We start from the raw sequence: 23374 nt of genomic DNA, 5'->3' as shown, positions 1-23374 counted from the left end.
GGGTGCGACAAGATAGCACGACGACGTCGAATTGATAAACTAAGAATAGCTGGAAAATACTAGGAAAATTATAATTTCCCTTAGGAAATTTTGCTCTCAATCATTATTGAATACCTAGCTGAGAAAATATCTTTTAATTTGGGTAATTAAAGTTTAAATAAATAAAAGCCACATTTTTAAAATTTTAAAGTAATGCGCATTTTGTTTTTTATTTTAAGATTTATTTATTTCTAAAAGAGCAAACAATTTAACAAAGTTTGGCTTAAAATTGGGATTGCTTGTATTCAATTTTGGCTGTTTGTAACTTGAAAATCATTGAAAAATATTTCTACTGGACTTAATCGCTTTTGTATTCAAATTAACATCACAGAAATATTTTTTTCCTTTCAAATAATTTTCAGAGAAAATATCTTCCTTTTTGTCTTTGAAAAACTGCTAATGTTTTATGGATTACAAAAAAAATAAAATAATATTTTTAAAAATGAAAAAATGCAAAAAATCTCATAAAATTTTAAGATCCATTTAAAAATAGTCCAAAACCCCAGTTTTGTTTGAAAAAAATAAATAAAAAAAAATCGCATAGAAAATCTTCTTTAAGGTCTTTCAATACCAGCTACTGTTTTATCTATTGAAAATATATATATTTGAAAAATGTTTAAAATCTACCAAATGTAAGCTAAAAAGTTAAGCGAAATGTTTATGTTTAAAATGCAATAACCTGAAAATATATTTTTGAAAGACCAAAAAAAGTATGCTTGAACACACAGAAGCTATTATTTTACATTTTATTTTCTAAACCGCGGTCATAGTAAAAGAAATTTAAAACTCATACATTTTCAAACAAATGGTCATTTTGAAAAAAAAAAATACAAACGCTTTCTGCAATCAAAATGTTTACGTTAGAAAGAACGTAAAAACAGAACCTTTTTTTTAAACCAATCTATCTTTAATTAACTGATCGAGTTGAGAAGAATGGAAAGATTCCAAAAATGAATAAAATCGTCTTTTAAATTGTCTGGTCATTTAAAAAATGCAAAAACTACAGATTTTTATTTATAACAAACCAATTCATTTTCGAAGTACAGGTCATGTTGAAAAAATACAAAAACTCCCAGATATTGATAAAATCATCTTTGAAATAGTCCAAAACTACACCCAAAGGAAAAATATATCTCAAAATCTGCAACAGTGGATTTGCTGCAGAAAATGTTATATTTTATTACATTTTTTGCAGCAAGCCCATGGATCATTTTTGCCCGCGTGTTAACACGTCAGCGATCTGCAGTTCTCACCAACACATATAATGCTGGCGCGTCCCCGAGCAACACTCCAGAGAGAACATTATGTTCGCGCTCTGTCCCTCACCATTCATCAAGCGTCCATGGCGCGGTGGTAGCGTGTCGGATTAGTAACCAAGAAGTTGGTGGTTCAATCCTCGTTCTGTTAAGGGTTTTTTTGTGAAATACAACCAAAAAGCCGTCGGTAATGTCGATAATTGTCGGTAACGGGCAAAAATGTCATACTCCTATATCGCAAAAAATGCATGAGGACAGATTTCATGCAGATTCTGATATACTTTCATGCCACCATGCATCACAATCATGCGACTGCCAGTTGGGTGTAGTTTTGATTGAAATAGATGCAAAACCTGATGCATTTTTTTATTCGTTGAATTCTGCTTCACAATTAGATTTCCAATCTTAGGCGAAATATTGGCTAAACGACTTTATACGAAATATCCTGCAAACCTTTTAATTAGGTTATACTGAGAAAAACTCAATTCTTACTAAATTAAAACTTTGGCTTTTTCTAAATTATGAGCAGTCCAATCGGTAAATCCAATAAAAATATTAAGGAAAATTTCTAACTTTAACAACAAAAATCATTTTTAGTGCTTTAAATAAAGATTCCCTATTTTATAATTGTCCCATATTTTTTTATATTTTTTTTGTATTTTTGGAACCTGTAATTATTTTTGATATATTTTTATTTTTCTATTTTTAATAAATTTATGATTTTTTCGATTTTTTTCAAAAATTGTCACAAATACCTTAAAAAATAAATTTAAATAATTTTTCTTTTCACTCCGGATAATCGAATCAAGAAAAAAAGTTTGTTTTATTGATTGTTTTTGACCGTTGAGCTTGAATCTGACCGCAAACATGCTCTTAAGTGATTTAGAATTTTAAAATCCTAGATGGTGGCCAAAATGGCAGTGAAAAAATATTGAAAAAAATGCATATATGGTAATTCAACATCTCAAATTTGACAAAAATGGGTTCGCAGAACTCGAATTTGTTGTAAAATGTAAGAGAATTTATAAACAGAATTTTTATTCGTCGGGATTCGATTATCCGAAGTCCCATTCAATCCTTCGGATAATCAAACTTCGGATAATCGAGGCTTCGGATAATTGAGTCTGGACTATATCTAATCTTATCTAATCAGACCCTAGCGCAGCCAATCTTTCGAAGGGATCCTGGAGAGTGCCTTCGGTTAGACGACGCCTAGCACTCTTCTTGTCATTTATTAACATTTGTAGTGCGCCATTGCATTGCAATGCATTGAAACATCACAAGCGTTGAAGCGGCCAGGCCTACTGCGTAAAGCCGTATCGCAGATATTATTCATAATTGGGAGTTTGAGCACTGAGTGTTCGAACAACAACACAATTCTGAATCGACAGGGGAGGAAGAAGCGTGGGGACACACCCCCATACGCTCCGAGATTTTGGTTGTATTCGTTGGGAGCACCAAAGTTCCCTCTGGGATGAGACATTGTATTTCCACGAATGCCCTGGACACTATTTGCCGTGGTTAGAGCGCCACAACTTGCTCTTAGTAAAAGTATTCCTAATTCCAGTCCAAGCCTACCAAGTCGTCATGGCCTAGTGGTTAGCATTTTCCTTACCAACCCAAAGGACGGGGAATCGAGCCCCGCCTCGAGGGACATTGATTTTTCGTTCAAATTCATCATTTCAAATTCTGTGTAATTAACTTTCTCGTTGGGAGCAGATAGGCATCGAACCCAGAACCATTCGCTAACAAAGCGAACACCGTAACCAGTCAGCCACGGCCGCTCCCTCATAATCGAGTCTCGACTTTATTTAAAAAAATGATGATTTTTGGAGTTGTTTTTTTTTTTTTGAAAAGGTCCAATAAACCAAATTTCCAGTTTTTGCTCTAAGGGTGTTTTTGAAACCGCCTTGAGTCAGGGGTGTTTAAAAAACACCTAAAAAGCAAAAACTGAAAATTTTGTTTATTGGACCTTTCAAAAAAAAAAAACTCCAGATTTCTACCATCATCCCAACGCAACATACTCCGAAATGAACTGCCCTAACAAAAAAATTTAGGACATGGGTTGAGAACCAGGTGAGGCCAGGAGGGCCAAGTAATTGTCACTCATTTGGCTCGGATTTTACATTATTCATGAGCGGGTGTTTATTATTCCTCTTTTCCACTCGTATGTGCATTGCATGTGTACTGTCTGGGTTGGTTGAAAAGAGCTATTCGAGCAACTCAACTTTGGTAGTGTTGGTCAGGAATGAGAAATATTTTTTTTTAATTTTATTTGGGTTGGCGCCAACAAAAGATTTAAGCTCCCTTATCTGGTGAGATATTGATACTTTGCTTTTCTTGTTTGGGAAATGTTTTAAAATCAATTGGTGACAGTTTATTATTTCCAGAGTTTTTTTTAAAGTCCTCTTAAATACTTAAATACTCAATACTTAAATAATGAATTATGTTGGTTTTTCGAACCTTAATGTTTACTTTCGGGTTATGGATCCTTGAGCTTGAAAATTCAGAATAATAGCAACTATCTTAGATTACATGTTCCCAGACTGCATCGAAAGGTTTTATAGGACATATTCGAGCTCAGCGAAATATTTTAAATTTTTGTTTCATAAATCGCTAAGTATGCTTATTTTTAATTTATCACAAAAATGTCGAGTAAGACTCGATAATGATGCTAGTACAAGGACTGGTGTGATTGGATTCGGAGTTTTAGTACCAAAGTTAGCCAATTCGAAATGATTCTAGAAACAGTCACTTTAAGGTGAACCACGCTTTGTTTTGAGAAATTTCGCGAACAAAGCTTATCAGGCCTACAATCTACACCGTGACGGTGCTAATTTCAGTTCGGTCCACAATGACCTGTTAACTTTTTTTGTTTCCAACCCTTATCTCCGCCTCAGGCACGCGCTAGCGCCTCAACTGATAAGACTGATCAAAGACATTGAACAAAAACATTCCCACGCTCAACGGTTTCCGCAGTCGGTCAGTTCTAAGGCAGCGGACAACAGCACACTCTACCCTCGCCGCAATGATTCTGCTCTCGCTAGCCCTGCTGGGGTTGATCCTGTTCCTGGGACTTCGCTACATCTACTCGTACTGGGAGCGGCATGAGTTGCCGCACGTCAAGCCGGAGATCCCCTATGGGAACCTCCGCCCGGTGGCGGAACGTCGCGAGTGCTTCGGAGTGGCCATCTCCGAGCTGTACAAGAAGTCAACGGAGCAGCTGCTGGGGATCTACCTGTTCTTTGCGCCAGCGATTATGGTGCGCGATGCGCGACTCGCGAAGCAGATCATGACGTCGGACTTTGCCAGCTTTCATGATCGTGGGGTGTTTGTGGACGAACGGAACGATCCGTTTTCGGCGAACCTGTTTGCGCTGCCCGGGAAGAAGTGGCGCACGCTGAGGAACAAGCTAACGCCGACGTTCACTTCGGGAAAGTTGCGTAACATGCTGCCGACGATTTTGGACGAGAGCAAGCGGTTTCAAGATTATTTGACGCGGGTGGTTGGTGATAAGGGTGATACGGTTGAGATGCGGGATCTCGCTTCGCGGTACATTGTGGACATAATTGCGTCGGTGTTTTTTGGCTTTGAGGCGGACTCGATGAACGATCCGGAGCATCCGTTCCGGGTTGTGGGTCGGGAGGCGGTGGCTGACAGCTTTTCGAACAACATTAGGAGTGCGGCCACCTTTGTGTGTCCGGGACTGCTGAAGCTGATCCAGATTCCATCGACTCCTCCGAAGATCTCCGGGTTCATGATTGATTTGGTGAAGCAACAGATGGAGTACCGCGAGAAGAACAACGTCAGCAGGAAGGACTTCTTCCAGCAGTTGGTTGATCTGCGCAAGGAAGATCTGCTCAAGGGGGAAGATACCATGAGTATTGAGGAGTGTGCCGCGCAGGTGTTTTTGTTTTACATCGCAGGTTCGGAAACGACGTCCGTCACCATAACGTACACGCTGCATGAGCTTAGCCATAATTCGAAGGCGATGGAACAACTGGTTGCGGAGATTGATGAAACACTTGCGAAGTCCAACGGAGAAATCAACTACGACATTGTCAAAGGAATGCGATACTTGGATGTGTGCGTGAAGGAAACCCTCCGGAAGTATCCCGGGCTGCCAATCCTCAACCGGGAGTGCACCCAGGACTTCCAGGTGCCACAGTCAAAGGTGGTCATCAAGAAGGGAACGCAGATCATCATTCCGATCTCTGCCTACGGCATGGACGAGCGATACTTCCCCGATCCGGACAGCTACATCCCGGAGCGGTTCTTCGAGGAAAGCAAGAACTACGACGACAATGCGTACCAGCCGTTTGGAGACGGTCCGAGGAATTGCATCGGTAAGTGTGGGTTTGGCGTTGGAGTGGTTCAAGCAATAACAATAATTTCATATTACAGGCATTCGAATGGGTGTGTTTGTGGCCAAAGCTGCCCTCATAATGCTGCTGTCCAACTTCACCTTTGAGGCCACGCAAGGACCGAAGATTGAGTTTGCCGCTTCCAGTGTAACATTGCTGCCAAAGGGTGGTATTAAGTTTAAGGTTGGCCAGAGGAAGGTCAAGGCTGCTTGAGATAGTAACTAATCCGGTGATATTATTAATTTTAAGTATTGAATAAAGAAAAATCGTTTCAGTTCCACAATGTGGAACAGTCAATTTCTCAGAAACCATAATTCACAATCACAAAGCAATCCCAGTCAGCATTCATGATTTATCTCACGACCCAGTTCCAAGCACTCTTCCGAGATATCCAACCCCCCAAGTACTCTAAAACCGATTATTTGGACCACTCCAGCCAGCCCAAAACCGCCTTGAGTCAGGGGTGTTTAAAAAACACCTAAAAAGCAAAAACTGAAAATTTTGTTTATTGGACCTTTTCAAAAAAAAAAAAAAAACTCCAGATTTCTACCATCATCCCAACGCAACATACTCCGAAATGAACTGCCCTAACAAAAAAATTTAGGACATGGGTTGAGAACCAGGTGAGGCCAGGAGGGCCAAGTAATTGTCACTCATTTGGCTCGGATTTTACATTATTCATGAGCGGGTGTTTATTATTCCTCTTTTCCACTCGTATGTGCATTGCATGTGTACTGTCTGGGTTGGATGGAAAGAGCCATTCGAGCAACTCAACTTTGGTAGTGTTGGTCAGGAATGAAAATTTTTTTTTTAAATTTTATTTGGGTTGGCGCCAACAAAAGATTTAAGCTTCCTTATCTGGTGAGATATTGATACTTTGCTTTTCTTGTTTCGGAAATGTTTTAAAATCAATTGGTGACAGTTTATTATTTCCAGAGTTTTTTTTAAAGTCCTCTTAAATACTTAAATACTCAATACTTAAATAATGAATTATGTTGGTTTTTCGAACCTTAATGTTTACTTTCGGGTTATGGATCCTTGAGCTTGAAAATTCAGAATAATAGCAACTATCTTAGATTACATGTTCCCAGACTGCATCGAAAGGTTTTATAGGACATATTCGAGCTCAGCGAAATATTTTTAAATTTTTGTTTCATAAATCGCTAAGTATGCTTATTTTTAATTTATCACAAAAATGTCGAGTAAGACTCGATAATGATGCTAGTACAAGGACTGGTGTGATTGGATTCGGAGTTTTAGTACCAAAGTTAGCCAATTCGAAATGATTCTAGAAACAGTCACTTTAAGGTGAACCACGCTTTGTTTTGAGAAATTTCGCGAACAAAGCTTATCAGGCCTACAATCTACACCGTGACGGTGCTAATTTCAGTTCGGTCCACAATGACCTGTTAACTTTTTTTGTTTCCAACCCTTATCTCCGCCTCAGGCACGCGCTAGCGCCTCAACTGATAAGACTGATCAAAGACATTGAACAAAAACATTCCCACGCTCAACGGTTTCCGCAGTCGGTCAGTTCTAAGGCAGCGGACAACAGCACACTCTACCCTCGCCGCAATGATTCTGCTCTCGCTAGCCCTGCTGGGGTTGATCCTGTTCCTGGGACTTCGCTACATCTACTCGTACTGGGAGCGGCATGAGTTGCCGCACGTCAAGCCGGAGATTCCGTACGGGAACCTCCGCCCGGTGGCGGAACGTCGCGAGTGCTTCGGAGTGGCCATCTCCGAGCTGTACAAGAAGTCGACGGAGCAGCTGCTGGGGATCTACCTGTTCTTCGCGCCAGCGATTATGGTGCGCGATGCGCGACTCGCGAAGCAGATCATGACGTCGGACTTTGCCAGCTTTCATGATCGTGGGGTGTTTGTGGACGAACGGAACGATCCGTTTTCGGCGAACCTGTTTGCGCTGCCCGGGAAGAAGTGGCGCACGCTGAGGAATAAACTCACGCCGACGTTCACTTCGGGGAAGTTGCGTAACATGCTGCCGACGATTTTGGACGAGAGCAAGCGGTTTCAAGATTATTTGACGCGGGTGGTTGGTGATAAGGGTGATACGGTTGAGATGCGGGATCTCGCTTCGCGGTACATTGTGGACATTATTGCGTCGGTGTTTTTTGGCTTTGAGGCGGACTCGATGAACGATCCGGAGCATCCGTTCCGGGTTGTGGGTCGGGAGGCGGTGGCTGACAGCTTTTCGAACAACATTAGGAGTGCGGCCACCTTCGTGTGTCCGGGACTGCTGAAGCTGATCCAGATTCCGTCGACTCCTCCGAAGATCTCCGGGTTCATGATTGATTTGGTGAAGCAACAGATGGAGTACCGTGAGAAGAACAACGTCAGCAGGAAGGACTTTTTCCAGCAGTTGGTAGATCTGCGCAAGGAAGATCTGCTCAAGGGGGAAGATACCATGAGTATCGAGGAGTGTGCCGCACAGGTGTTTTTGTTTTACATCGCAGGTTCGGAAACGACGTCCGTCACCATAACGTACACGCTGCATGAGCTTAGCCATAATTCGAAGGCGATGGAACAACTGGTTGCGGAGATTGATGAAACACTTGCAAAGTCCAACGGAGAAATCAACTACGACATTGTCAAAGGAATGCGATACTTGGATGTGTGCGTGAAGGAAACCCTCCGGAAGTATCCCGGGCTGCCAATCCTCAACCGGGAGTGCACCCAGGACTTTCAGGTACCACAGTCGAAGGTGGTCATCAAGAAGGGAACGCAGATCATCATTCCGATCTCTGCCTACGGCATGGACGAGCGATACTTCCCCGATCCGGACAGCTACATCCCGGAGCGGTTCTTCGAGGAAAGCAAGAACTACGACGACAATGCGTACCAGCCGTTTGGAGACGGTCCGAGGAATTGCATCGGTAAGTGTGGGTTTGGCGTTGGAGTGGTTCAAGCAATAACAATAATTTCATATTACAGGCATTAGAATGGGTGTGTTTGTGGCCAAAGCTGCCCTCATAATGCTGCTGTCCAACTTCACCTTTGAGGCCACGCAAGGACCGAAGATTGAGTTTGCCGCTTCCAGTGTAACATTGCTGCCAAAAGGTGGTATTAAGTTTAAGGTTGGACAGAGGAAGGTCAAGGCTGCTTAAGATAGTAACTAATCCGGTGATATTATTAGTTGTAAATATTGAATAAAGAAAAATCGTTTCAATTCCACAATGTGGAAACGGCCATTTCTCAGAAACCATAATTCACAATCCCAAAGCAATCCCAGTCAGCATTCATGATTTATCTCACGACCCAGTTCCAAGCACTCTTCCGAGATATCCAACCCCCCAAGTACTCTAAAACCGATTATTTTGGACCACTCCAGCCAGCCCAAAACCGCAACGTCCACTCCGCTCCCTCATGCAACAGTAATTCGAAATCGATTCACAATTCATGCCAGACGGCCAGCTGGATTTCAAATTTGCTACTTCACCGAATATTTCATTTGATTTATCCCAGAGTCCTGGCCCCTGGCCGAGAGGGCACAGTTGAGTTACGACTACTCCGACAGTGTGTGTGCGGTCTACAATTTGCAACAGTTTCTAGCCCAAAGAGCGGGATGATCCGTTGCCCCGCAACAAGATGTGATGTGCTCGACCCGGCAATCTGTGCCTGCATATGTGTTCTAAATGCTGGCAAATAAATCATGATTGAATTATGTTCATTAGAGAGCAAATAAATTTTGAATAGTTCATAAGCCGGGATGCCGCCTTCGGGTTGACCTGGAGTTCGCCCCTCTCTCTCTCTGTTGAGCCTCAGGAAGTGAATTTTCCGGATTGCACTCTCGGAGGCCATCAACAGGTCCGACGCTGCGATGACGAAGGCAATGTTGATGCACAGGGTCAATATTGAATCGATAAATGTTTGTCGAGTGCGAGAATGTGCTGACCGCTGGTGCTGAATGTGGCGATGAACGGTTTCTGGAGAATTCGGCTCGGATGGACGCTGGACGAGTAATGTCCTCGAGGGCGTGGGTGCATGATGGAATTTGAATTGCAATGAATGTGGAGTGAAATCGTAGAAGCGAATGTCCATGGAATTCGAAGTTAAAAATTGAATGTGTCTTCAAACAATAGCTCCAAACTTTTCTAAAAAGCTTAAACATCCACACTGTGGCACATTCAACAGCGCCCCCAAATCTCTTTGTTTACAATCGTCAGTATGCCGTTAAAATTTCACTAAGCTAACGAGCTTACAAAAACACTTCAAGCACCTGATCCCCCCCGTCTGAGAGGCCTGAAGTTTAAAAAAAAGAAAGAAGAATAAAAAAAAGTTCGCTCTCCTCTTGATCTTTTCTGCGCTTCTCTCTGTATGTGTCATAATTTACATTTGACGCGCTTACAAAAACGTTACTTAATCCACCTTTAGGTGGTTGGTGCCTTCCTCACATTCATATATGTCATCATTTCAACAAAATTAAACTTCATTACTCATTTCTATTGATAGGGTTTTCAGATCTTCAATCTTATCGGCAAGGTCTTAATCAAGTTTTTATCAAAATTTTGATAACCTTGCCAACAATGCATACAATATTTTTATCGCAAAATCTGAGACCCGGTTTCAAAAAAAGTACATTCTAGACTCGATTATCCGAAGGCTTTGGCAAAATTTCACTTCGGATAGTCGAATCACAAAAACATTATTTTTTTTCGCTGTCCTATTTTTTTTATTGTTAAAATTAAGTCAAGCAAAACAATGTAAATGGGACAATGTGAATTTGTAAACAAGCAGTCTGTCCTGCTCATGTCAGTGGTTGTTTACATTTGACATGAGCAGGACAGCCTGCTTGTTTACAAATTCACATTGGCCCATTTACATTGTTTTGCTTAAAGTTTGACTGCTTTTAAGTGATTTAGAATTTTTAAAGCCGAGATGGTGGTGAAAAAATCCCAAATTATTCGTTACGGGATAAAAAACGCTCGCCAAGCGCGCTAACAAACCGAACATCGTTGCGGTAGTGCTACTCTCCACCAGGATGCGTGCGCGTTTCCGTCGATTGTCTGCCAAGCTGGAACCGCTGGAACCACTGCATTTTGAAATGTCAAAATCTGTCTGATCTGATTGTTTACGATTCAAAGGAGGACGAGGAGGACCGAAAGTAATTTTCTCACAGAACAAGGTCCAGTTTGAAGATTAGGCAGCAAATTTAAAAAAGTGATTCTTACGTAAGTTTTACCGTTTATGCAGTTGAATCTGAAGAGTAACTTAAGCAATTCAAATTTTTCAGGATGTTCAACCTGGTGCACTACTGCAGCTGCGAAATTAATTTTCCTGCTTGAAGTCTACGTCAGCACCTCCTACACGCTCCGCACGACGGATCACCCGGCCATGTTTATGGAAAAATAGACTAAACTCGTCCACGGAGTCAGGATTAAAGGAAGTGGTCGTGGTGTAATTTTCGATTCTAGGCATCGGTTCCACGTCAATCATTTGCTGATCATGTCTGGCACGTCCGGGTAAATGGTCAGTGCTTGAGCCAGAATGAGCAAGCAGTACTACGAGTATTGGCCAAATGTTGGAATCCGGAACACGCCGGAACCTCTCCCCGTCAACGCCGTAACGGACCGCTGCCGGACCAGCTCAGCAAAGGGACGTTTGTTTTCTACCGGTATGGAGATATTGAGGCGGCGGGGTGCATACATTGTTAATAAAAATAAAGAAAAATATGTTGAGTCTCTTTTTTTTAAAGTGCCTTTATACTTTTTGATTATTCAACTAACGATTGCTCGCATGATGGATTCGGCCATCGTTTAAAAAATATTATTAAAACTGAAGTGCAAATAACTTTGGATAGGGTTTTCAGATCTTTGATGTTTTTGATTCATTGGAAAGCTATTTAGATTATCTAACTAACGACGAATCGCATAATAGACCCGGTCATCTTTTTCATCGAAATATCTGGAATCAGGCCTCAAAAAATGCGTGTAAATTACACTGAAGTGCTTATAACTTTCGATAGGTTTGTCAGATCTTCAATGTTTTGGGTTTCCTAGAAAGGTCTTTTGATTACCCATCTAATGACGGGTCACATGATAGATCCGGACAACGTTTTTATCAAAATAAATGAGATCCGGCCTCAAAAAAGTGGATAAATAACACTTAAGTGCTTATAACTTTTGATAGGGTTGTCAGATCTTCAATGTTTTGAGCTCGTTGGAAAGGTCTTTTGATTACCCATCTAACAATGGGTCGCATGACAGATCCGGACAACGTTTTCATCAAAATAAATGAGATCCGGCCTAAAAAAAAGTGGATGAATAACACTTAAGTGCTTATAACTTTTGATAGGGTTGTCAGATCTTAAATGTTTTGAGCTCGTTGGAAAGGTCTTTTGATTTCCCATCTAGCAATGGGTCGCATAATAGATCCGGACAACGTTTTTATCAAAATAAATGAGATCCGGCCTCAAAAAAGTGGATAAATAACACTTAAGTGCTTATAACTTTTGATAGGGTTGTCAGATCTTCAATGTTTTGAGCTCGTTGGAAAGGTCTTTTGATTACCCATCTAACAATGGGTCGCATAATAGATCCGGACAACATTTTTATCAAAATAAGTGAGATCCGGCCTAAAAAAATGGATAAATAACACTTAAGTGCTTATAACTTTTGATAGAGTTGCCAGATCTTCAATGTTTTGGGCTCGTTGGAAAGGTCTTTTAAATACCTTTCTAAAAATGTATAGCATGACGGGTTTTCTTACAAAAACCACCCTTTTTACAATCTTCGGAAACGTAGTCAAGATCGTTTTTTTAGCATAACTTTTGAAGTACTTAACTAAACTTGCTGATTTTAAATAGAGACCTATGGGACCCCAAGACGGATCGAATGAGACTAATACGGTCAAAATCCGTTCATCCAGTCCGGAGATAATCGAGTGACAATTTTTTTGTCCACCCACCTACACACATCCACACAGACATTTGCTCAGAACATGATTCTGAGTCGATAGGTATACGTGAAGGTGGGTCTAGGAGGTCAAATCAAGAAGTTCATTTTTCGAGTGATTTTATAGCCTTTCCTCAGTAAGGTGAGGAAGGCAAAAAGCACACACGTGTGTGTGTGTGCAAGCCACCACACCCTCATTTTTCAAACGCATACATAAACAAAAAGTCTGCAAAAGTTTTCAAAGAAAATATTTGACTTTTAAATGACTCTCACGGGAGCAACTGAGATAGACAGTGATGAAAAAGGCTCACGTACTTTCACGGACTGGGGAGAACGGCAGGTTGAATATTTTTACATCCCCACCGACACAAACACAAAGCGATGCGAGCACACGTGTGCGTCCTTTGTTTTATCTTTCTACCTTTTGAATGTTTCCCCTGTGGCATTAAACGCAACACCCGCTCCCCCCACCACCCCCTCATTTAATGGGGGGAGCAGCATATTTTGTGATTCTCAGGCGCTGAACAGAGAACACACGGGGCCTCGTTTCGGCACCTTGTTAGGCCGGGGTAGTCTGGGGCTTAACAACACAACACAACATACCGGGAAAAGTCACGAAACAGGATTTCATCATCATCAGTTGAAGAGTACACCGTCAGGAGATGATGAAGAATAGAGGAAGCCTCTTGGAGTTTGAAAATGGTGGGGAAATCGTTAACCGACAGCAGATTTTTGGAAGTGTTTCATTTGAGGTTGATCGTTATGGTTAAACAAGATAGGATTTCAATTCATCAAATAAGGTATAAATTTGCCTTGCCTTTAAAAAATACTAAAATACTAAAATCAATCATAACACAGGTATCGCAAAGCATTATAGAAGCATTCGTCTGAAGACTGTTGCCAATATTGTCCAATGTTTTTGTCACCCTTTCCCCCCCTCCTCCGTTTTTTCGGTTCGAAATATCAGGGGGCAAAAAAAAATATTTTTTTAGATCAAGATACTTTAAAATATTCTATGGAAATTAGTTTGAAATCATTTCAGCATGTTCGGGTTTCTTCAAAAATCATTTGACCGATTCTTCGGCTCCTTTTCAAAAAATTCCCAAGTTTTTTTCAGCGTTTTGGCTGTAGAGGCACAATTAAAGAAGAAACCCCCCAAGTAACAATTCAAATGCTGTATATTCTTATATGGTTTTAAAACAGTTTTATTGGATGCAACAATGTTTTATAAAAACTTTTATCAAAGCCAACAGGTTTTCATCTAGCGTAACCTTCAACATACTTTCAAGGTTTCTTCCAGACTTGACTTGGAATTCTACTTAGAAGTTTTAATTCAGTTTTTTAGTTACACTTCGAGATTTCCTGAAGAATACATGGCGAAGCTTGAATATCTTGACGAAGTCTGCAATAAACCTTTTTCGTCTTCATAAGGAACTTGACCAATCTTGTTGGATTTGAACTGTCACTTCAATTTATTCAGTTGTTGAACGAGAAACACAGTGCTAGGAGACGAATTGTTTTGATTCAGCTTTTAAGTGCAGTTACAAGTGATCTCTTGACGAAAAGTTTAAAAAAGTGTGCTGAGAATAATAAAAAGAATAAATTGGTGGTTTTGGTTGTGTTTTTTTTTCTACGAAATGATTACCGATTTACCGAATTGCCGATTTATTTCCAGAATTTTGTATTGTGAACAATTCGTTTATTGCAGAAATGGCGCCTGTGCAGTTGTTGCTTATTATTATTTTTATGAAATTAATAGTAATTTTATTTGGCATCGATATCCTGTTAGTTACATAATTATGTTTTTTTTCGCAATTTATAATATCGTAACAAGGCGTTTTACAAATTTTGTTTTTTAGAGTGTTTCGCAGACTTTTTAATGAAAACCTTCAAGACTTGATCAGAACAGTTTAAAGTGCTAATGGTTTTCAAAAAGAAATTGATAAAACTTTGAATTCAACAAGTTTTCTTATACAAAACCATCCAGATTTTATGCCGTGTATTGCTACGCGCTGTCATTTGCAATTTGCTGGTGCTGTTTGAGTGAGTTAAGCTGAGTTTTTTTTTTAATTTCAGTTAAGATTTTTGTTTCACAGATCATTTAAACGTTTAAAAAGTAATATTATTTGTCCAGTGTATGTTGTACAGGTGGGATCAAAGGTATAATCAACTACAACATACAAGGTGAAAATAAGCTATTCTTCAGGACAGTGCAGCGCTTATCAACCTGTGATGGTAATAGTGTTTACAATGAATTGTATATAAAGTGGCTTGGTTAGTGTATATTATGTAATAAAAACACCATTAAAACGAACAAACGCTGTTGTTTTTTATTGAATTGTTGTGAAATTTTGGCGATTTCTCTAGTCGGATCGTTTTGCAGTAATCAATGACAGGCAAGCGCTACGGTCTCAGCTTAGGCGATTGAATCTTGAATAAAACCAGTAGAAAGCTACATTATCCTGACTGAAACCTTAATAAATCACTCTTAAAACAAGTCATTCCTAGTCAGTTTTGAGAAAGAGCATTTAAAGAAGAAATGAATTTAAAACAGTTTCAAACAAGAATAAGTATATTTAATAAATTTCGCCATATTGCCTAAAGAATAATGTTACTGAAAAGCGTAGCCATGTTAAATTCTTGAGCAATGACCTTGCTTAAATTATTTTTTTAGGTAAAATAACAAACTTTTTCAAATGATTTGAGAAGGCGCGTACCATTTTTTCGAACTATCTCATAAAAATGTTCGATGATTTTTTTCGGCATTACCGTTACAGTGCATTACATGAGAGATTTGATCACTGATATTTATGGCTTTAATATTATTGACTTGTGAATTATTGTCGACCAAAAGTATTTTCTGATTCCATTTAGAAGAAGAATCATTGCCTTCGATAAAATAATCATGCATGCTTTTCAGTCTACGATACAGGCTTTTGGTTTCCTTGCAGAGTAATTGAAAATGCATTTTGTTCTGTTATAAGAATTTAAGAATTCTTTCAGGCTACACCAAAACTTATTTCCCAGCTAGACAGCATTATTTGTATCTTGTAGAGCTCTTTAAAGCATCAACAAAGCATACAATAAAATTATTCTGTCTCATGAAACTCTTCATTTTTGCTCTGGCTAACCTCCTAAAATAGTTCATTTTGGCTTTATTGCTTATTTAACTCGTATTTAACTCAGCATGTGGGACTAAAAAGCATTTCTCATACATTTTCCGAAGTATTCTGTACAACCTCTTCAAAACTACAACAAAACTAAAATTGTTACTTGGGCCCCCAGTGTTATTACATATTTGAAAAGATAATTGATTTCCCAACATAGAAATGGCATGCATAATGAACAATATTATACCGGTGCTTCTCCTGAAATGAAAATGTAGCGTGACGGGACAACATCGTAAAACTGGAATTTTAAAAGGCACACCAAAAAAATCGACACAGTTTTGCCAGATTGATTTTTTAAAACTTTTGCTCTTCTACAAAATTATCACAAATTGAAAAACGAATCTTTTGCTCCTTGAACTGAAAGATTTGGTTGAGATTTGAGTTTTTGCCAGCCATTTCTTTTCGTGACGGGACAACGAAAGGAGTAGATTTATGAAAAAACTCCTCTCCCATTCAATGACTTGCAGACCTTATTTGGTCAATATTTTTGGCATTTCAGATAAGAAAACGCATTTAAAGCACATTGCAATTATTAGATCATAATTTAAATGAAATTTTTCATATAAAAAATCACATTGAAAATTGAAAAAAGTGACATTTTGGTGTAGCTTTGCCAAGAATCGGTCATTTGGATTAAGCATTTGATATTAAACTGCTTGAAAACATTTATTTTTGTAAAAGATGAACATCCAACAGCAATCTGGAGAAATCAAAGTAGATTAATCAAATTTACATTTTAATTTTTTCCAAAAAATTTGACTTTTCAAAATGGTAATTTTTTACGACCAAAGCAGTCATTTGGCTTTATTTGTTTTTGTCCATACAAATCTGGGTAAATTTTTTGTCGCTGTTCATACTAAATTTGTATCAAAATATATATAAAAAAAATGTTTTTTAAAAAAGGGTACATAAAAAAAATAGAAAATGCTAAATTTTTTTGTAATTTTTCCAGTATACAAAAAAATTAAAAAAAAAAAACATATTGAAAAATAGTAATTCATCGCTGTTTTAATTGTTAAAATCAAATTAAAAACAAGTGAGATGTCTTACATTTTGTATTTATTTATTTTTGTTAAAACTAGATTCTATTTATAAATTGCTTCAAATAAAGTTATAATTGGCCCGATATTTTCTAAGCTACCATTCTATCATCAATGTATTTGAAGCAAATTTGAAGAACATTTCCTCATCTCAATGAAAAAGATATGTTTCGGAATTGCGAAAAAAATGGAACTAGTGTTTTTACTTTTTCAAATAAATTTTAAAATTTTGCTAAGGCTGGTCAAATTTCATTTAAAGTTTTTGTTCTAAGTTGGTCCAAAAATCAGGGGCAAAAAAATATTTTCCATAAAACTTCAAAATTTCAATGGAAATTTAAATGCAATCAGCTGAAATCAATTTAAAATGCATTCCCATGCATGCAGAATCATTTTTAGCATGTTTGAATTGTTTTTTAAAAAATAAGAATTTTTGAAAAAAAAACGCTGAAATTTTTGTTTTCGTCAAATCTAACATTTTTCGAAGACTAATGATTGCAATACAACTTAACTAGTATAAAATGCATTTTAAAACACTTTTTTGTATTCAAATGTTGAAAATATGGCTTGTTATTTCAATTTTTATGTTTTTTTTTTATTTTTTGCCCCCCGCCCCTCCCTTGCATTGCCCTAAAATCACATTTTTCATCAAAAAACATAACTTGAGCAAACTTAATTTGATCATACTGCTTATTTCTGATGACGCTCTAAGTCATCTTAAACATAAACATATCCATTTACACATGGTAATTTTTAATATGTTGTTATGACTAAAATTTGTATTCAAAAGTGTCAAAAGAACTTTTTTGAATTTGATTAATAGTTCTTATCTTATTTAAAATCATTAGGTATGTCGTTAAAAAACATTTTTGTACGATCACCTCGTCAATTTTTATGGAAACTTGTAAAGCCGAATGAATGATGAAACGGATTTTTTTTTTACATTTTTGCATACCTAAAAATCATGCTAAGTTTGAGCTATTGTGGCAAAAACTGAACGAAATCATTATTAAACAATTCAATTTCAATTTCTTAAGACGTTTTCTCTAAATAATTTGAAAAGTTTTTGTCATGATTTCCACATTTTTAAATATTACCAGAATACTTTCGAATCATTTGTTCGATTTTTTTTTTCAAAAAAGCTTCAAAATATAAAAGAAATAGAACGTTTAGTCAGCTGAAAATAATTTGAAATGCAGCTTACTGCATTTAAAATCATATTCCAAGGCTTGCAATATCAACTTTTAGTTTTTTGATCCCAGTTTTCCCTTGTATAAAGAAGGAAAATTCTTCTTTAACGGGAAAATTCAACTTCTGTCAGCAGTTATCACATGTCATGAGAGTTTTCCCTTCTAGAAGAACAAATTCAACTTCTATGGGAGAATTCGACTTTTGTCCACAGTAATCACAAGTTAAGAGAGTTCTCCCTTTTTTAAAGAAGAAAAAAACCACTTTTATCAGCAACCAACACAAAAAGACGAAATCTTTACTCTTACACATTAGGTAATAAGAACAGGAAGAACAGGTAGATTCCTAGTAGTTGTTCTTTTGACTGCTGGTACAGCTCGGAGATGGCCACTCCGATGCACGCGCGACGTTCGGCAACGGGGCGGAGGTTTCCATAGGGGATCTCCGGCTTGACGTGCGGTAGGTCATGGCGGTCCCAGTAGGAGTAGAGGTAGCGGATCGCCAGGAATAGAATCAGCCCAAGCAGGACGAGCGAAAGAAGAATCATTGTAATGATTAGTAGGTACAAGCTGGATTGGAACTGCGGAAATAATATGTAGTTCTTTGGAATGGTTTTGTTTGATGTTTGGCGATCTCTTATCAGTTGGCGAACGCCGTGCGCGCTTACTTGTTAAGACATGATTGTTTTCGCTGATAGCGAATAAATTGCAAACATACCGGTCATTGTTGACAAAGCTTAAAAAGCTAGAGTATAATATTATAGAGAAGCTTCCAATTTCGTTTAGAAAATTAACAGAACAAAAAACAACTCGAAATAAACCATAAGCCTGCTCTTCTTTGACCGTTAACGGGTTACCCAATTAAGGCACACCGGCTGGTACGCACCAAACTTCTTCGTTGGCCGTTAGGTCGGTGCGTTGCCGGCCATTAAAATGGCAAATTTATCGCCACCATGGCCTCCACCTCGATTCGGGTACCATTTTTGGGAAGTGAAGGACATCGCGCAGTAGGAGGCTCTCCCAAATTGAAATGGATGGCAATTATGCCTTTTGATGGATGAGCATTACACGGAGAAAAAAGAGTTCCCAAAATCGTGAACAAGCGTTCATGAAAATGGGAACCACGAACAAAGTGTTCAAATTTCATGGTACGTTTTTCAAAATCGTACCATGGGATTTGAACACTTTGTTCGAGGTTCCCATTTTCATGAACACTTGTTCACGATTTTGGGAACTCTTTTTTCTCCGTGTACGGAGCCAAACCTGGTGGTGGTTCTGCCCGGGCAGATATTGTCTCGTCTTGGTGGGAAGGTGGCCGAAGTCGTTGGCAGATATTGCGAGCTTCAATTACGATCCATTACCTGTATTGGAAGAGAGAGAAGGGAAGAAGGTCATCAAACTATTTTCGTTGCTCGACAGCAGGTTCGAGTGCCGTTCGATATTATTAGAAATGGTGTGTACTTTTCATGATTACAGCAAACGAATTCGCCCTTCTTTTGTGGGGTGTATTTTGTTAGTACTCTGTTGAGGGAGGAAGGAGGAAAACTTGGGGTGTTACACAAACATAAAATAACAAGCAAAATGGTGCGAGAAGTACAAGCACCTGTCGAGTTTCAACTTTTCCAATTACATGCCCAACTACCCGAGAGTTAAAGAGAGGTCTAATACAATACGTGACGAGGTTGAGAGTCTTCTAGTCTACAGTGAGATTCTGGTTTTGAATTTCTTTAAAATTTGGGCACTTCTGCATTTGAGCAAAGAAATGCTTTTAAACTCTTCAAATTATGTAATCATAACGTTTCTATAAATTCATTTCAAGCGTAGCAAACCATAATTCTAGTCCTACTGTAGCTTCCAACACATAGAAGAAAAAGAAAACATCCCAAGCTGAAGAAGTTCCTTGGGGCTAAGAGATTTTCCCTGGCTTTTCCTTCGGCAAACTCACCCAGTAGAAAGCCCCTCAATTAATTCGATTTTCCTGTATTCAATTTCCAGCTGATTTCTTCGTATTTTCTTCTCATGTTGAACCCAAAGTCTATCTTTTTTCCACTCACCCCGTTTCCCTCCTCAAAATTTTCCGGAGGTACCTTCGGCCTTAGTCCGAGGGGGTTTCATCCGATTGTAATTTGCTATGCAAAACGGTGTGTGTTTCGCCGCCCCAGTGTTGATTTTGTTTTCTCGAGGTTGGGGCCCCAGCTGCTGATGGTTTTGGTCTCGTTGGGTTGGGGGAGTGAATGTAATTTGGGCTAAGCAGTTTTCTTTTTCTTGCGAGACTTGGGATTTGGGCTCACCCTTAATGGGCTGCTGCTAAGTGATGTAAAACGATGAGTAAACGAAATTTGGGATTCTTTTGGCGTGAACTTTGGGCTTTCCCAGATAAGTTTGAAGATGGCTATCGGTCGATCTCTGGGCGAATATTTGATTTCCCCCTTTCGTTGAGGGGACGAAAAGGAAAAAAATTATCCCTTTTTTGGAGTACCTTTTTTTGGGGTAATAAAAGGGAACACAGAACAAATAGAACAAGTCTGACTTTGTTCAAGAGTCTGCAGTAATTTAAGGTTAGTTATTCTACTTGTTACAGTCAAAAGTCAAAAGATCCTCTTTTTCTGAAAAAAAGATAGATAATCTCTCACACCTTCTTTCAAGTTTGCCCCTAATCACATCAAAGCCAGAAAAGAAAATCTCTCAAAGCTTCCCAAAAAATAAAGCGAACTCTCTTTCCGAAGAAATCCCCTTTGCATCGCGTTCACTCCGCTGCTGGTGATTTCCATACCAAACACATTTGATAAGTTGATAAGGATAATCTGGCCAAATTGAAGGTAAACCGAGTGTGTGTGTGTCGCAAGGCTGATCGACTTGGCGGCGTGCAAGGCAGCCAAAAGGAAATGAAGTGGAAAACCGGGAAAAATAAGCAGAAGAAAGGAAAGGACCTTTTTCCCGATACGGCTCGACGCGCGGGTTGAATGTGTGTGGGAAAAAAGAGAGGCACTGTTTAAAAAGTTTAATGTTTTGTATTTTTTTAAGTTTACAAAATAAAAAGCAAAATTAGAATAACAATTATTTTTAACACAATTTGTTCACTAATCTACAGTAAACAAGTGACTTTTTATTTATTTGAAAATTTATTGATACATTTGGGAATGTTTGTCCTTCGATTCTGTTGTAGATCCTGACAAGGGGTGTTTAAATTTAAATTAAAAGCTAAGAGTTCTGCCGACAATTTTTTTTTCGAAATCATCATTTCGTCCCGTGTTCAAGAGGTCATTTAAGGCACCTTTTGTTCTACGATAACACTACACTAAAATTGTAATGGATTCCGTTTCCAATGCTTTTTTAAGATTCAAAATTGAAGACAAAATGGATTTTTGCGATTTTTTTTTGATCTTATCCCGTATAAAGTGAGGGGAGGGGGTATTAATATGTTAATTCAATAAAATTAGAGCGTCCAATTTCCCATCCTGGGAAAAAAATTCCCTGGAATTCCCGGGATTTCCCGAAAAAAATTCCCGGAAATTCCCGAAATTCAAGCAGAAGAAAATATTTTTTAAAAAAATTTTGGAACTGTTTTTTGAAAATACTCTGAAAAAAAAAATAAATAAATGAACAAACTCAACATGATTTTGTTAAATTAAATGTATTGTTTGGTTTATATATAATTAATCAGATTATCAGAAATTATGATATCACAATTATTTCTGATGATATTAATTTTTGAAGCAACTGGGAATAGATCTTGCTTAATGAGTATTAAATTATTACCATTAGGTTAGCTTTTAACAGATTGATGCTATTTCATCAAAACAATATTAACTGCTAACCTTCAAATTAAAATTGTGATTATTTTACGTTTTTGTTTACTATGATCAAATGAGATGTAAATCGAATTTGTGCAAAAATAATTAATTCAAATTGTTGAATACCTAGTACTAAAGAAAAAACAATTTCAAGTTAAAGAGTTATGCAGCACTGGTGCAACTACAGGTGTTAGAATGGTTAAATGTGGAAAATAGAAGACTTTTTGTGGAATAATTTTAATTTATCGTATAATTTAAATCATGTTGCATAATAACACAAAAAACATTGACTAATTACTTTCCATTGTTTGTTCTCAAAAAATGCAAAAATATATTTAAAGCTTGCTACAAATATTTGAAAACATTGGGTTGTTTAGAGTAAAACCAACACTAAAAAGCTTTGCTAGTTGTTCAAAAGCTGAAACTAGTAAATGTCATGAAAAACATAATTTCTGCATTTTTTTATCTCATTTCAATAAGCTGGTCTCAGAAGAAAGTTTAAAATTACCAAAATACATTTCCTTGTAGTTGAATGATTTTTTACATGCAGTCAAGCTGTTAATTGATCTTCACACTTATTTAAACCATTAAAGTTGATGTCCTATACAATTTTGTTGCATAATATTAATTAAAACCAAGATCATAACAATTTTCAACAAATTTGAAATTTCCCGGGAATTCCCGGGATTTCCCGGGAAATTGGCTGAAAATTTCCCGTTTCCCGGGAAATTTGTAACCCCGGGAAATTGGACGCTATTAATAAAATGTATCAAATCATGCATTGTTACAATTAAGAAAAATTGCTTATGCATTTTTTGTGGATGCATTTTTTGTGGATGTTGAATATTGTATTTATGTTCAATATACGTGCACAGTAAAAATAGGTTTATTTTAGACGGTTGAAATTTTTTTGGTTGAGTATTGCTTTTTTTGTAATTTTGCCTATAATACTGTTGAGCAATTCTCTACCAAAACCGGAAGTAGATTTTCAAAAGAGCCAAACACTCAATATTACGCCCATTTCTAATGTTAACCTTGATTCAAAAAAATTGAAAATATTTTTTTCGAAGAGATCGACAAATTTCACGAATGTTTCATATTTTAACATTGAAAATCGGACCATTAGTTGCTGAGAAATGGTCACCCATGGTCACTATTTTTAAAAAACGAAAACTGCAAATATTTCGCTCAAATCTAAATTTCGGTGGCTATATCTTGAAAACGGAGCACTTTTTCGACAAATCTGTAAAGTACTTTTCGATTGCAAATAAAATTTTACATTAAAAAAATCACTATTTTTTCAAAAATTTATAACTCGGCGGCCGATTTTTTGACCATGCTTCTCTATGGCTTAAAAGTTGCGGGTTTTTGTCCCCTTAAACATATCAAAGAATCTCTAAAATCAAAAAATATGTATTTTGGTAAATTGAGTTTTTGTGAAAAAAAAAAGTTAATAAAAAAAACGTTACTTAATCCACCCTTAGGTGGTTGGTGCCTTCCTCATATTTAGAGGGTAATGCTATCCAAAATAGATACTAAAGGAAGGACCTTTCAGTGTTAACTATTAACTTGATTAATTATTCATACCATCAGAATGGATAGTAAGATCTTCATAAC

General features: G+C 37.8%; 2 protein-coding genes across 4 annotated transcripts in view; one reads left to right on the top strand and one right to left on the bottom strand.

Annotated features, from left to right (window-relative positions):
- The window catches only part of LOC6051796 (potassium voltage-gated channel protein Shaw), a 261314-nt gene that overhangs the window by 150931 nt on the left and 87009 nt on the right, over positions 1–23374 (bottom strand). The gene's annotated exons all lie outside the window — the stretch shown is intronic.
- On the top strand, positions 4258–8864 carry LOC6048581 (bifunctional protein STORR). Its single transcript, XM_001865445.2, has 4 exons — positions 4258–5641; positions 5700–5866; positions 7145–8552; positions 8611–8864. Exons 1-4 carry the CDS (start codon positions 4324–4326, stop codon positions 8781–8783), a joined length of 3066 nt encoding a protein of 1021 aa, XP_001865480.2. The 5' UTR covers positions 4258–4323; the 3' UTR covers positions 8784–8864.

The sequence above is a fragment of the Culex quinquefasciatus genome, chromosome 2 (assembly GCF_015732765.1).
Source record: "Culex quinquefasciatus strain JHB chromosome 2, VPISU_Cqui_1.0_pri_paternal, whole genome shotgun sequence".
Lineage (NCBI taxonomy): Eukaryota > Metazoa > Arthropoda > Insecta > Diptera > Culicidae > Culex > Culex quinquefasciatus.
Note: the sequence above shows the minus strand (reverse complement) of the source record. Positions and strands in the feature narration are given on the sequence as shown.

Excerpts from the sequence above, each read along its gene's own strand:
- LOC6048581 (XM_001865445.2), top strand. The coding sequence starts at position 4,324 with ATGATTCTGCTCTCGCTAGCCCTGCTGGGGTTGATCCTGTTCCTGGGA. Across the intron at positions 5,642-5,699 it reads CGGTCCGAGGAATTGCATCG|GCATTCGAATGGGTGTGTTT; the intron begins GTAAGTGTGGGT and ends TTCATATTACAG. Across the intron at positions 8,553-8,610 it reads CGGTCCGAGGAATTGCATCG|GCATTAGAATGGGTGTGTTT; the intron begins GTAAGTGTGGGT and ends TTCATATTACAG.